The sequence below is a fragment of the Drosophila arizonae genome, chromosome 3 (assembly GCF_054131065.1).
Source record: "Drosophila arizonae isolate 15081-1271.41 chromosome 3, UAZ_ARI_1.0, whole genome shotgun sequence".
NCBI classification, from domain to species: Eukaryota; Metazoa; Arthropoda; class Insecta; order Diptera; family Drosophilidae; genus Drosophila; species Drosophila arizonae.
This window is the reverse complement of record NC_142923.1, coordinates 32,867,922-32,883,720: the sequence shown is the minus strand read 5'-3', so window position 1 is coordinate 32,883,720 and position 15,799 is coordinate 32,867,922. Positions and strand designations below refer to the sequence as shown.

The 15,799-nt window shown below is 45.3% G+C and overlaps 1 protein-coding gene across 3 annotated transcripts; it reads left to right on the top strand.

The window, feature by feature from the left end:
- Nucleotides 1–420: 420 nt before the first annotated feature.
- On the top strand, nt 421–15,391 carry LOC149270115 (uncharacterized). Of its 3 annotated transcripts, XM_089464095.1 has the most exons (3): nt 421–2,220; nt 2,293–4,946; nt 5,089–15,352. In XM_089464095.1, the coding sequence occupies exon 3, from the start codon at nt 7,384–7,386 to the stop codon at nt 8,752–8,754; it is 1,371 nt and encodes a 456-aa protein (XP_089320221.1). In that variant the 5' UTR covers nt 421–2,220; nt 2,293–4,946; nt 5,089–7,383; the 3' UTR covers nt 8,755–15,352. The 3 variants fall into 3 exon arrangements, with proteins under 3 accessions (XP_089320221.1, XP_089320223.1, XP_089320222.1); XM_089464097.1 differs by having other exon boundaries at nt 421–4,946; nt 5,089–15,391; XM_089464096.1 differs by having other exon boundaries at nt 421–4,946; nt 5,089–15,354.
- The last annotated feature ends 408 nt before the right edge of the window (nt 15,392–15,799 follow it).

Sequence of the window (15,799 nt, the reverse complement as noted above, 5' to 3'; positions counted from 1 at the left end):
AGAAAATGAAAAGTATTAAGTGCCATTCAGTCAAAAATATCTATTTTATAAAAAACGAAATATATATGAAAAAATAAAAAAAATAACACTTTACTGTGATTCGAGCCTCCGCTACTCTAACATTACTTGCGTCGCCCTTAGCACCCGCGCCACTGCTTTGCTCGAGCAATCAGTTGCTAAAATAGAATAGCTTAATAAGAGAGCGTCATCAGACAAAACTACAGTAACGGCTAGAAAGTCCAGAAATCAATCGAAATTCTAAGAATGTGAGAAAAGGCGCGCTTCTGTCTGTACGCACAGAATAGACGATGAGTGTGTGCACAAGCATAGAAAAATCGCGCTGATCTGCTGTTAGCTTGAAGCCGGTATCCAATGTATGGATATAAACATATAATAAAAATCAAAATTGTATAAATTATATATGTATGTAATTTGAATGCAATAGCTATCGATGATTTTCCAATTTTAATGGCATCATGCCGTGTTTTTTGCTGCGCACTAGACTTGAAAATTGCACTATATACTCTGGTTGACAGCGTTTGGGCTGTGAATGAGTCTTCTGCTATCGGTATCGCCCGATTGCAACGTTCTTACTTGTTTTAGAATTGTTGCCAAAATTTCGGCCTTTTTTCCTATAGTGCAGTGGGCAAATTGGAATGCGATTTTTGATCCCTTGCACCTGCACATATACAGGGAAAATTTACCTTTTTAATAAGAAGCATATGTATGTGCATACATATGTACATATACTGGCTGAATGGACCCATTCTGAAGGGTGCATCTGTTAGAGGTAATAAAAATCATTCAATTAAAAAACACCTATAAAAGTAATGGGAAGTGCACTTGTTACTTTAGTTAGTCAGCTACTTAAATGTAAGCGCGCCTCTTCAAATAAAGCCCAAAATCGCTCACATCATTCTAAGTTAAGGGAGGCACATGCCAATGTTCATCTCCCATGCATACATACACGCACATGTAAAGGCACACAGGCATACAGATGCTTCTACAAGTTATATCCCATAATTGTGAGCAGCGCCTCCCATGCGTACACACAATCAAAAATATATACATACATACATACATACATATGTATGTGAGCACTTCACAAGATCGACCAAATGCAAATACTGGCTTCAAAATTGCTACAGGCAGCCAGAGCTTCACACACAGGCATACAAATGCTTGCATGTAGCAAGGGACAGCGTGTGTGTGCATGCTCGTCGCGAAAGAATTTTCATTATGCGCACCAACGCTTTTATACTCTTCCCACAAATAATAACGAAAACGCAAACATTTCGCATGAGCATGGCAAACGATTTGAAGAGTTGGGTAAACTCTTCACACAGAAGGAAATAAACGGGAGTCTAACGCGACGAAATTTCAATTTTTGTGAGCTGCTGCTTGTGCTCACATACATACATACATACGTATTTGAAAGAGCAGAGAGCAGGGAAAGAGAGAGAGAGAGAGAGAGAGCAAGAAAAAATTGAGCATAGTGTCTTCTTTTCTTCAATATTTGACCATCTCGGTCGAGCGCATGAAGCGAAATGATTGTGTTTTCGTATATTTTCGTAGCTTGGACCTAAAGGTGAAGACCGAGCAAATACGAAGTGGTCTGGGAGATAACTCCCGAAAAAAGTGTGCAAAACGCTTTACACTACCTGTCCGGTCTATGTGTTCTGTGGTTAGTGGTACGAGTCATCGTCGGATCGTGTCGAAGCTCTGTTGGCCGTATATAAAAAGTTACACAGGATATAAGACGCATAAACATATCATTGAAAGACTACACTAAACCAGTAGAGCCATTTGAAATTGAATGTTGTGTAGTATTTTTTATGTTTAATAAACATATGCCCAACATGAGTAAGGGTATCATACGTATAACAACACTTTGTTGCTTTGTTTATATTATAACAGCTATACGTAATATGATCGGTCACTTATGTATGGACTGGCCTGCAGCGTGGGATCTGCAACGTAAGCATTGTTACGTTCTCGTCCACGCCGTAGCTTGAACACTTAAATGTAAGTTAAAGACAGACCCTACAAAAGGGCATTGCACCGGCCCAATTATATCACGGCTCCAGTGTATGCACTTTTGACACGTTACGCGTCGAAAAACATATCACCAACTATTGTTCACGAGAGCACCTATACCGAAATATAGCTGCCAGTGAACGCGACGAAAATCTTTAGTGCCTAATCCGCAGCTATCGAAACGTAAGTACCTAATCCGTAGCTAACGGGAGTATCCGAACGATTTATGAACGATTAATGGTGCCTAATCCGCAGCTACGCCGTGTTCGTGAAAGAGTGACTCTAACTACGTAAACGAGGTACGGTCGTGGGTCAAAAACATTGTTGCCACCCTATAAGTGTCCGCCCGTAGGGTACCGCGTAATCAGTGTGCGTCGCAGGATCTTTAGTAACAGATACACCACTAATACTGGAATCTGACGAAAGAGAGCAATCCGGATCATCATCGCGGGAGTCAACGATGCTAAAAATTATATTGTAAGCATAGGGAATAAGATTTAAAAACAAGAAATAAACAACAAACATAAAACAATTCACCTAGAAATTAAGAAAAACAAGAAATAAACTATAAATGTTGAGCTTTAACACTTAGTATTTAAGAAAACGCTAAAATTGTGTTACTGAGCGACGTCTAGTTGCCCGGTATAGCGTATGGCCCGTGAAGCCATACAATAATAGTCAGGAAGATCCCTGCGTTGATCGCGTAGGAATTTACTAACATAAATCAAGATTTCAAGAACATTTTCTGAAAACAAAGCACCATCATTTTCCGATTCGATAAAAATTCTTTAAATCTGTCCGTGACCATTGACGAACTAACGACCGCATTCTCTAAAATAATCATGCCACCACCAGAAAATACACTCACATCCCATCCACCAGTACAGGTGTCACAAAATAAGCTTACTTGACCGAACCAATCGAAAATACGATAGAGAGATACGAGACGAGTTACTTAGTCCAGGTACAACCGTTTCAGTCGAGAAAGATCAGACGATTCTCCCAGAGCATATGGGACGAATCAACGAGTTAGACAAGTTGCCAGACGTTGTAAGAGTTTTAAAAGACTTTTCTGGGAATAGAGCAGAACTCACTTCATGGCGCCAAAGTGTAGACAGGATAATTGATATTTGTACAGGGAACACCAAAGCACTATGGTATCTTAATGGTAGTAAGAAGTAAAGTAGTTGGCGAAGCCGATGCAGTATTTGAAGCGTATAATATCCCACTAAATTGGAAATCCATATTCCAATGTCTTATTGAACATTTTGCAGACCGCAGAGACCTTAAGACAAGAATACCAACTCTATACTCTTAGGCAAAATGGGCGATCAATAGACGAATTTTAACAAGCCGTTTATTATCATCTGCCTCTAATATTGAATCAGATAAACAACCATGATTCATCTGCAGAAACAGTAAGAGCTATTACCAAGATCTATAGGGACACAGCGTTAGATACGTTTATCAGAGGTCTCAACGGAGACTTACCAAGGTTATTAGCCATTAAAGAGCCAACCGACCTTTTAGCTTAAATCGTTCCTCGTTACCTTACTTCCAATGCAAAACGAGGGACGGACAGGTACTGAACTTCCTCATTGATACTGGTTCCAACCAGAATTACATACAGTTTTCCCTAGTAACCAACGCAAAAAAGAACAAAGAAGCTTTTTTCGCTAATTCTACAGGCGGAAAAATAGCCATAACCCATCATATATTTCTGAATCTTTTTAACCTCAACACTCCAATCAGATTTGTCGTATTGCCCAATCACTTCATTCACTCGTGTTCGTCATTCGCAGCAATATCCTGCCAGAAACGTTTTGCGTTCGCAAAGAGCTATCTGCTCTGCATAAATTGTTTGCGAACAGGACACTCAGTGGCTGCTTGCAAATCAAGCCACTGTCGTGTGTGCTCTAAGCCGCACCATACCATACTGCATAGATACAGCTCTGAGGCGGCTCAAATTAGATCAGCAGTTGTATCAGCAGTTCCTCGTGTCACTTCGTCACAGATTTCATCTGTAAATCCCGCACGGAAAGCCTCTGATCAAGTTCCTTTGGCAACTGCAGTTGTTGGGCATTGCTAATTGTCAGTCATCTGTTCGTCACAGCGTTCAAACTTCGATAGCGTCCCGAACGGACGACTTCGAAATCCAAACAGACTTTGGTGTGTTACGTTCCATTTCGTTGTGAGGCGGCGCCCCAGTTACCGCCTCACGATCATAAGAGAATGAAGAAATGTTTAATGTTTATTTTGAGTTTGAGCCGATGAAATGTCTAGTTTGTAAGAGAATTGAAGAAGTGTTTATTTACGAATTGGAATTAATGAAATGTTCAGTTGGTATCAGAATTGATGAAATGTTTAGTTTATTTTGTATTCGGTAAGATGTAGAGTTAAATTAATAAATTAAGTAGGCTTAATTAGGGTTAGTTTTGTAGTCGTTAGGGTTTAGATTTAGCAAGTAGAAATTAAGTTAGTAAAGTAAGTAGTATTGGTTTTGAATTGATAATTAATAGTTTTTAGATTTATAATTAATAGTTAAACAAGTAGGTTAAGCAGAAGTTGATATTTGGTACACAGAGAATTGAATTGATATTTGAAAATGCCGCCCAAAGCGCTGACAATTTATCGGCGCAGAAAAGAAACGATTAGTCGAGAGCCGAGTGGTGAGCGAGCGAGAGTCGAGTGGTGAGCGAGCAAGAGTCGAGTGGTGAGCGAGCGATAGTCAAGTGGTTAAGCGCGAAATTGAATTGTGAAACGCGGTTAGATTAAGCGGCATCTCAAATAAAAAGGAAAGAAACTGGAGAACGGATTGGCAACTTTTATTAAATTAAACGGCAACTGGAGCAAAGTTTGACGGCGACGAGGCAAAAGAAAAGGGGTGAGAAGACACTGGAGAAGAAAAGGTACACGTGAGTGGCGGTCCCCATATTAGATTTCCCCCCTCTCCCACTTCCCGACCAATAACGTTAAATATTACCCCCCCCCCCCCCCCTGGTGTCTTACTATTACATAAAAATAAATTTCTTGTGAGTACACCCTGGGTAGACTGAGTCTATCCCAGCATCCGTAATTTACTACCTGACAAGTGGCGCCCGAGCAGGGACCCAGGGAGGTGCGCGGTGTATCGTATGGCCGAGGGGAAACGGCGGAAATTATAATAAATATATAAAAGTGCTATATTTTGATATATAAAACCTTAAAAATCTTGATCGAGAAGAGTAGAAAATTTATGTGTATATATATACATATATGTGCATATGTGTTTAACGATCATCGTTTTACCGTTGGTTTTCTTCTCTCGTCGCTTTTGAATCTTTATACCCTGGACAGCGCGATCGCTGTGAGGTATATCCGTTTGGTTGCTTACATTTCATCACGTATTTACTCATTGCTTATATGTCTGGTTTTGGTGGTAGTTGATTAAATATATTAGATGTCGGAATTAATATATATGGTATATTGAAGTAAATATATATATGTGGTGCATATAAGCGTATATGCATGAAGGAGTGTAATGGTATATGGGTATGTATGTGCGAGTAAATACCCGAGAATATTGTTATATGTGCAAGTAGTGGTTGATTTTGACATGTGAATATCTTCTCTGAGTGGCAGGTCGAGTATACCTTGCGAGTGAGAAAAGAAAAAGTAGAGTATACTGGTAACGGTAAAGAGACGAATTGCGCGTCTAATTCGAATTCGGCGCGTCGATTTTGTGCATATTTATTCGCCAATATATGAGTATACGCATTTGCATATATGTATGTATGTTTGTGTGCATGTCTGTAGTTATATGCAAACATATATATATGCATGCAGACTAGAGTGCATATACATATATACGCATTTTGTCCGTTTGTTACTCCCGCTACTCGCTATATATATATATGTAGTTGAGAGCGCATAGGCGAGTGAAAGAGAAAGAGCGAGGGTCAATTTTGGCCGCTTGTCCGTTACATATGTATATATGCAGGTTATAGCGTACATACATATATACGCGCTTTGTCCGTTTTTTTTACTCTCGCTATTCGCTGTATGCATACATATATGCATATGTGAGCGCATAGGCGAGTGAGAGAAAAAGAGGTGAGGGGCAACTTTTGGCCGTTTGTCCGTTACGTGGGTCCGCTGTACCCTACGTAGGGCATATGCGACATGTGGGTTTGAAAACGCATTGCATCGAGATTCGTCCGGGTTTTGGTGGCCTGGGGCCCACTATGCAGCTCGTCTATTATAGTTCGCTTACCCGTGCGTTATTTCGTGATACCCTACCCAGGGCATATCCAAATAAAATAAAATAAAATAAAATAAAACAAAATAAAATAAAATAAAATAAAATAAAATAAAATAAAATAAAATAAAATAAAATAAAATAAAATAAAATAAAATAAAATAAAATAAAATAAAATAAAATAAAATAAAATAAAATAAAATAAAATAAAATAAAATAAAATAAAATAAAATAAAATAAAATAAAATAAAATAAAATAAAATAAAATAAAATAAGGTAAGGCAGAATGTAGCAGGTGTAAAGTGAAGAGAGATGAAACAAGTAGGAAATGAAGAAGGGCAAGATTCGATAATGAAGATGGAGTGAAGCAACGATGAAAAATAAGTAAGGGTAGCGAAAGAAAGTGATCAAGGGGAGTGAAAGTAAGGTGATGAAATAAAGCAAGTTAAGCCAACGGAAGTCCGATTAAAGCGTATAAAAAGAAGCGAAAAGTGAATGAAACGGGTTTCTGAGCGAACAAAGAAAATGTAATTGAAAGCAAATAAAGAAATGCGAAGACAAGATGGTACAAAGTCATCTAAACGAACATAAATGAATTAAAAGCGAATAAAGAGAAGCGGAAAGGAACGAAAAAGGTAACAAAAAAAAAATAATAATAAAAAAAAAAAATAAATAAATAAATAAATAAATAAAGATAGAGATAAAACGACTGTAAATAAAAAAAATAAAATAAAATAAAAAATAAATAAATAAAATAAAATGAAATAAAAATAAAAATATAAATAAATAAATAAATAAATAAAGTAGAGTAAAAACAAAAACACACGTGAAATTGTATAAGATAAGGAAAAGAAAAAAGAGTCTAATAACCAGAAAAGGGAGATGCATATATATAAATAAAAATAAAAAAAAAATAAAATAAAATAAAAACAAATAAATAAAAGGAAAAGAAAGAAAAAGAAAAAAAAATAAATAAGTATATTACAGAGAAAAGAAATAGGAAAAAAAAAGAAGAAAAAAAAAACAAATAAATAAGTAGAATAAAATAAAATAAAATAAGTAAATAAATAAGATTTCAATAAAGTGAGAGGAATAAATAAACATTTGGAATGGAAGACGCCGAATATCATAACCCGGGATTGAGCGTCGGGTGGATCTACCAGCGGTGCAAGGAGGAGCTGATCACGATAGCGCGAGAGTTCGGCCTGGATGCTGAGGGCCGAGTAGAGGATCTAAGGAAAAGGCTCTCTACGTTCATACAGAGCAACAACTATTCGGCGGAGGCCAAAGCGAGATTGGCTGAGATCGAGAAGCGCTTCGCGAAAGGGTCCGAGTTCACTCTGGGAGGCAATGCGCCAAGCATGGGCAGCCGGGCTTATCAAAAATCGGAGCCGGATTTGCGAAAGGTTCAAGACCAAGGTCCCGTTCAAACAGAGTCCCTGAGACTGAGAGTGCCCATGGCGAACAGCGCGGCGGTGCGACGTCATGAAGAGCGGAAGGAGTTTGGCAACACTGGAGAAGACGAGGCGGTAGCGACAATTCCGAAGACTGGCCGACAAGTCCCCGCGTCTACGATCCCGTTAGAGAGGTCCCCACCCTGGGGGGTCGCCGAACAGGTTCGTAAATGGGGCATGCGCTATGATGGCCGAACGGACCCGTTGGGCTTCGTGGAGATCGTGGAAGAGAGGGCGATCACCTACGGCATCGAGTTAGATCAGATGCCACGAGCGATGAGCGAGGTATTCGCGGATAAGGCGGCAAAGTGGTTCTTGACCAGCGGGTTGAGAGATTCTTCGTGGGCCGATTTCAGGAGGGATTTCTTGGATTTCTTCCTCCCCCCGCAGTACTTCGAACGCCTGGAGGATCAAATAAGGTCGCGTCATCAGAGAGAAGGAGAAAGTTTCAAGGACTACCTAATCGAGCTTAGGTTGTTGATGCGGCAGGCACGATATAGCGCGGCGCAGGAACTATATCGAGCATATGAGAACGCGGCCCCGGACTATCGGTTGTACGTGAGGCGTCATGACTTTGTCACGCTGACACAACTCACGCAGATGGCAGCCGAATTTGAGAATGTCCAAGGTCAGAGGAGGGAACAAGGCAGAGAGGCTGGGGCGGATAGGACGAGGACAGCATGGTCGAAGCCGGCGGAAAATCGACCAAACAACCCTTTCCGCACACAGGCGCCGGGATCCCAAGTCAGAGGTCAAGCAGCAGGAGCAGCGATGGCGCCCACGGCGGTGTCCCAAGAGGCTGTCCACCGGATGATGGTGCAGGAGGGCGAGTCTGGAACGGCGACACGACGAACTTGCTATCGCTGCGGGCAAGTAGGTCATTTCGCACGCGAATGCCAAAGCGGGCAAGCACCATCCTGCCAGCGATGTGGAAAGAAAGGTAAAAGCACGCGGGAATGCTACGAGCGCGACGACGCGGGAAACGGAATGGGGCGCCCCCCGCTGGAGCGGGGCGGCGCCGCTTAGATAGCAAAGATGAGGTGAAGAATCCACTTTCGGTGGAGGAGGGGAGGATCGTCGCGGCGGTGGTGATTGGGGGTCGAGCGATGACGGCCACAATCGACACCGGGGCCACACGCAGTTGCATAAGCGAAGACTGTGTGCGCAGGCAGGCGATCCGAGGCGAGATCCAGGAGATGCAGTCCCGGATTAGATTGGCTGATGGATCCACGCTGGAGATAACGAAGAGGATAAGTGTGGAGGTGAGTCTCGCTGGAAAGGTTGCAAAGATGACATTGCTCGTCATGCCGGCGATGCTGGACCACCTTATCCTGGGGATGGACTTCTTGTGCGCTATGGACACCACATTGTGTTGTGGCAACGCAGCGCTTACCATGAGGATGAAGGAGGAGCCGAACGAAGAGACGTCCCTGAGAAGCGGACCGCATGAATCGAAAGAGAGCGACCAGTCTGGAGGGCCACAGTCGCTTGCTCGATCAAGGATTCGCGAAAAGGAACGGAAGAGAGGCCCCGAAGCACCGTGTTGGTCACCGACGCAGAAAGGGGGCGCGGCGTCAACGGGCGGAGGATTGCCGATCGACGGGCAGGGCACGTCGCAGGGCGGCGGACCACCGGCCCAGCCGATCAAGAGATGGCGCGAGATCCCGAAAAGAGAGCTCGGGAGGTGTCCCCAGCTAGCGAGGGCAAAGGATCTGGAGGAAGGACTAGAGGAGCGTCCCCAAGAAGTGAGGTTGGTGGGATTGGAGGCGGAGGATGTCGACGAAATTCGGAGTAGTCAGTCACCGCAGAGTCCAATATACCAAGAAGAGGATGAGGAGAATACAGAGCCTTCCCCCGACGACACGGGGTGGCCAGAGGACCTGGAGGACGAGCTGAAGGAGTTCCTGGAAGCGGAGCTGGCGCTTTTCGAGGGGCTCGACGGAGTTTCAAATATCGCCGAGCATAGCATAAGGATGCGGGATGATAAGCCTCTTATTCTCAAAGATATTATCCCAAGAATCCGGCTATGAGGAAGGCAATTGACGAACAGGTAGACGAATTGATTAGAGCTGGAGCCATCGAGCCGTCGCGGAGCCCGCATAGCGCACCTATCGTTCTGGTAAAGAAGAAGACCGGAGATTGGCGCATGTGTGTGGACTACAGGCAGCTGAATGCACACTCAATCCCAGACGCCTATCCCGTTCCACGTATCAATCACATTCTCTAGAGGCTGAGACACGCACGATACATATCCACCCTGGATTTGAAGAGTGGATATTGGCAAATCCCCATGGCTGCTGAATGTAAACCAAATGGCCATTGGAATAACCCTCTCCCCGGGACCGTGAACGCCGTGCATTCTCTACTATCTGCTGATAGGGGGTTATTCCAATGGCGAGTGATGCCATTTGGTTTACATTCAGCAGGCGCTACGTTCCAAAGGGCGTTGGACACAGTAATAGGACCGGACATGGAGCCGCATGCTTTTGCATACTTAGACGACATTGTGGTGATCGGCGCCACGAAAGCGCAGCATGTGGAGAACTTGAGGGAAGTTTTCCGCCGATTGAGGAAAGCCAACCTTCGAGTAAACCGGAAGAAATGCAGCTTCTTCAGGAAAAGGTTGGTCTATCTCGGGCATGTCATCAGCGAAGAAGGGATACGCACAGATCCCGCAAAGGTCGAGGCGATCCGCCGCTTCCCGACACCATCGACTCTCAAAGAACTGCAGCAGTGTTTGGGAATGGCATCGTGGTACAGGCGATTCGTGCCAAACTTTGCGTCGATGGTGGAACCAATGACGAGACTCCTTAAGAAAGGCCACAAATGGGAATGGAGCGACGATCAAGAGGAGTCATTGAAGCAACTCAAAGAGAGCCTCACGACCGCGCCAGTGTTGGCGTGTCCCGATTTTTCAGCGAGGTTCGTACTACAGACGGATGCCAGCGACTACGGCTTGGGCGCAGTGCTCACACAAGAGGTCGAAGGCGAGGAAAAGGTGATTGCGTACGCTAGTCGGAAGATGTTGAAAGCGGAGCTCAATTATTCAGCTACAGAAAAGGAGTGCCTAGCAATTGTCTGGGCTATCAGGAAAATGCGTTGCTACCTCGAAGGCTATCGATTTGAGGTAGTTACAGATCACTTGGCATTGAAGTGGCTTAATTCAATAGAGAGCCCCACAGGGAGAATCGCGAGGTGGGCACTGGAGCTGCAGCAGTTCCAATTCGACATCCGCTATCGACGAGGGAAACTAAATGTGGTGGCCGACGTGCTCTCTCGCCAACCTGTGGAAAGCTGCCAGCGAATGATGGAGACCAATCCCCCTTGCAAGTGGATAGCGAGGATGCGTGGGAGGATCAAGGAGGATCCAGAGAAGTTCAAAGATTACGTTGAGGAGAACGGGCAGCTGCACCGTAATTTTGGCCACCGGGTGGACGACGAAGACTACATTCCCTGGAAATTGTGCGTCCCAACCCATCAGCGGAAAAGAGTGCTGCAAGAATGCCATGACGCTCCCACAGCGGGGCATCAAGGCGTGAGGAAAACGGTTATGAGGCTGGTGCAAAGATACTACTGGCCGGGGATGTTCCGTGAAGCGGCTCTATATGTGAAGCGATGCGAGGAGTGTTAAAAGTTTAAGAGCGAGCAGCGCAAACCAGCGGGTCAGATGCTGACCAGGCAAGTAGCGGAGCCCATGTCGATTCTGTACGCGGATTTCGTAGGTCCCATGCCTCGATCGAAGCGCGGGAACACAATGTTGCTTGTGTTCCATGATGCGTTCGCCAAATGGGTGGAGCTGGTGCCGTTGAAGAAGGCAACCGCGGCGTTGCTGCAAGCGGCTTTCAGGGAGCGCATTTTGGCTCGATTCGGAGTCCTCAAGATGTTCGTCTGTGACAACGGCGCGCAGTTTGCGAGTAAGGGATTTCGGTCATACATGGAGTCCTTGGGGGTGCGGCTACAGTTCACTGCCCCGTACTCCCCGCAAGAAAATCCGACCGAGAGGACCAATCGCACCGTAAAAACGATGATAGCCCAGTACATCGAGGGACATCAGAGTTCGTGGGATGTGCTGCTACCAGAGATATCGTTAGCGATCAACTCTAGTGTCGCGGATTCTACTGGATTCACGCCTGCGTTCCTGATGATGGGTAGAGAGCCTCGCCTCCCGTCTACCCTTTGCGACGAGGTCACTCCCGGGTCGGCAACGAGGGAAGTCGACTTAGAGACAAGGAAAGAGACGATGAAAGAAATCTTCGAAGTGGCCCGTAATAATTTGCAAAAGGCGTCGAAGGACCAAGGCAGGTATTACAATCTGCGCCGACGAGAGTGGAGACCCGCGCTAGGGTCGATGGTTCTGCTGCGGCAGCACCAGCTGTCCAGCGCAGCGGAAGGCTTCGCGGCGAAATTGGCGCCCAAGTTCGAGGGCCCCTACAGGGTCGTCCACTTTATCTCCCCCAACGTGGTGCGACTCGCTCGAGCGGGCGAACGAAGGAAGAGGGTGGCCAACCTTTCCCAGCTTAAGCCTTTCTACACTGAGGAGGAGGAGACCGGCGAGACGATGCTGAGAGAGGAAACGGGAGAGGAGGGAAGATTCGATCGGCCTAAATCGAGCATTGGCACGCCGCTCGAATGAAAGAGACTCGATTGCATGAAACCCCGCTATCCCCTCTACCACCTCTTTGAAAAAAAAAACCTCATTAATCTCACACTAACGCATTAACTGTTTTGGTCAAGAAGAGATCCGAGAGAGAGCGAATATTAATGTTCTAATTCCCACAGATAAGCGAAATGAAAGACGACGTGATCACTATCAGTAGTGACGAGGAATGGGAGGAGGCATTTCCTCAAGGGTCGTCGTGGGAGAGGCAGCCACGCACCGGTCCTGTCCCTTCCATCCATCACTCCACGATTGACTTATCGGTGGCTTTGGAGGATACAATGATGGTGCTGAAGGGAAGTTTCACCACAATATATGTACCAGCGCCTAGAGTGCAGCGGACTCCACCGCACGTGGAAGAGCCGGCGTCTACTCCCACTTCGCCGACTCCGTCCCAGGTGGAGGGCCACAGTATCTCAACAGACGAGGAGTTAGAGTGTTGGGCCAGCCCGATACCGTGGGCTGCAGATGAACGCGAGGAGGAGAGCAACGCGGAAGAGGTCCCCGACCAGCTCCCGCCACGCGAGGTAGGAGGCGGCAGGGAGCACTGTCCCTCCGCCCCAAATCCTGCCTCGAGGGTGGCGTCGCGAGCGGAAGCCGGAGAGCCAGAGAAGCTTTGGACGAGGAGGGGCGAGCGGCGAGAGGATGCGGAGCCGATGCCGACTCCACGACGCCGATTAGAGGACGATCGAGGCGATAACCGACGGTCGCGTTTCGCTATGTTCCGGGGGCCGTCGAGAACAGGCGTGGATTGGCCCAGCCGGTTAATCGTCCGGAGCGCGCGAGTCGACAGTCTAGTGCAGGCCGCCGGGATCGAGGTGCCAGATCCCCGAACGCCGATGGAGCGTCGAGCAGTGGCAGGGCAGACCGACGGAGACGACCAGCAAGCGACGCCGAGCCGCGGCCAAAATGGCGGAAACGAGATGATCCCCGTCTGGCAGGGTCGAGCCATCGGAGTGCGCCCGGAGGGCACGGTTCTAGCCGAAGAAGTAGTAGAGCTGGTGAGGAGGGAAGCGGAGGTTTGCAGTCGCCGACATCGCCGCACGCGCTTCAAAGTGACGTCGGACGCCGGAGCCTATAATGTCACGGTGGCGGCCACAGGAGCCGTGGTCGTCTCCTTGATTAAGTAAGGGGGGGGGGGGGGGGGGGGGGGGTGGCGCGGCGCCCCAGTTACCGCCTCACGATCATAAGAGAATGAAGAAATGTTTAATGTTTATTTTGAGTTTGAGCCGATGAAATGTCTAGTTTGTAAGAGAATTGAAGAAGTGTTTATTTACGAATTGGAAGTAATGAAATGTTCAGTTGGTATCAGAATTGATGAAATGTTTAGTTTATTTTGTATTCGCTAAGATGTAGAGTTAAATTAATAAATTAAGTAGGCTTAATTAGGGTTAGTTTTGTAGTCGTTAGGGTTTAGATTTAGCAAGTAGAAATTAAGTTAGTAAAGTAAGTAGTATTGGTTTTGAATTGATAATTAATAGTTTTTAGATTTATAATTAATAGTTAAACAAGTAGGAACGTTGATATTTGGTACACAGAGAATTGAATTGATATTTGAAAATGCCGCCCAAAGCGCTGAAAATTTATCGGCGATCGGCGGCGCAACCCTGCGTGGAGAGTTGTGAGCGGAGAGTTGCGTCGCCGACGCCGAGCGCTTTGGGCGAGCGCAGAAAAGAAACGATTAGTCGAGAGTCGAGTGGTGAGCGAGCGAGAGTCGAGTCGTGAGCGAGCAAGAGTCGAGTGGTGAGCAAGCGATAGTCAAGTGGTTAAGCGCGAAATTGAATTGTGAAACGCGGTTAGATTAAGCGGCATCTCAAATAAAAAGGAAAGAAACTGGAGAACGGATTGGCAACTTTTATTAAATTAAACGGCAACTGGAGCAAAGTTTGACGGCGACGAGGCAAAAGAAAAGGGGTGAGAAGACACTGGAGAAGAAAAGGTACACGTGAGTGGCGGTCCCCATATTAGATTTCCCCCCTCTCCCACTTCCCGACCAATAACGTTAAATATTACCCCCCCCCCCCCCCCCCCTGGTGTCACACTATTAATAAAAATAAAAATAAATTTCTTGTGAGTACACCCTGGGTAGACTAAGTCTATCCCAGCATCCGTAATTTACTACCTTACATCGTCGTATCAACCAGAGACGCACACTGAAGAGATCAAGGTACTTGAGAACGTACAATTAGCTGATCCTCAGTTCCACAAGCCATATCGTATTGATTTGTTGCTCGGTGCTGATATCTTTTTTGATATATTACGAGAAGGCAAAATAAAGGGACCTGACGACAGCCCAACATTGCAATTGACTGCCTTTGGTTGGATTGTATCTGGTCGCCGCCGAACATTGAATGCAGCTACTAGTTCGTCGACTTTCATTAGCGTCGTAACCGACGACATTGCTATAGATTCAAAAGTTTGCAAATTTCGAATTTGTGTACCCCAGAGCAACAACTGTGCGAGCAGTCATTTGTGGAGACTATTTGCCAAACTACTTCGGGTCGTTTCAGAGTGTCGCTGTGTTCAAATCAAGCCCACATTGTCTTGGTACGTCTTATGAGACAGCCAAGCGACGATTTCTGGCCTTGGAAAGAAGAATGAGTAAGCAAGAAGACATTCGGCCAATACATTGACATGTACACATTGACTTTATGAAAGAGTACTTGGCATCATGCCGTGTTTTTTGCTGCGCACTAGACTTGAAAATTGCACTATATACTCTGGTTGACAGCGTTTGGGCTGTGAATGAGTCTTCTGCTATCGGTATCGCCCGATTGCAACGTTCTTACTTGTTTTAGAATTGTTGCCAAAATTTCGGCCTTTTTCCCTATAGTGCAATGGGCAAATTGGAATGCGATTTTTGATCCCTTGCACCTGCACATATACAGGGAAAATTTGCCTTTTTAATAAGAAGCATATGTATGTACATACATATGTACATATACTGGCTGAATGGACCCATTCTGAAGGGTGCATCTGTTAGATGTAATAAAAATCATTCAATTAAAAAACACCTATAAAAGTAATGGGAAGTGCACTTGTTACTTTAGTTAGTCAGCTACTTAAATGTAAGCGCGCCTCTTCAAATAAAGCCCAAAATCGCTCACACCATTCTAAGTTAAGGGAGGCACATGCCAATGTTCATCTCCCATGCATACATACACGCACATGTAAAGGCACACAGGCATACAGATGCTTCTACAAGTTATATCCCATAATTGTGAGCAGCGCCTCCCATGCGTACACACAATCAAAAATATATACATACATACATACATACACATAGGCATACAAATGCTTGCATGTAGCAAGGGACAGCGTGTGTGTGCATGCTCGTCGCGAAAGAATTTTCATTATGCGCACAAATAATAACGAAAACGCAAACATTTCGCATGAGCATGGTAAACGATTTGA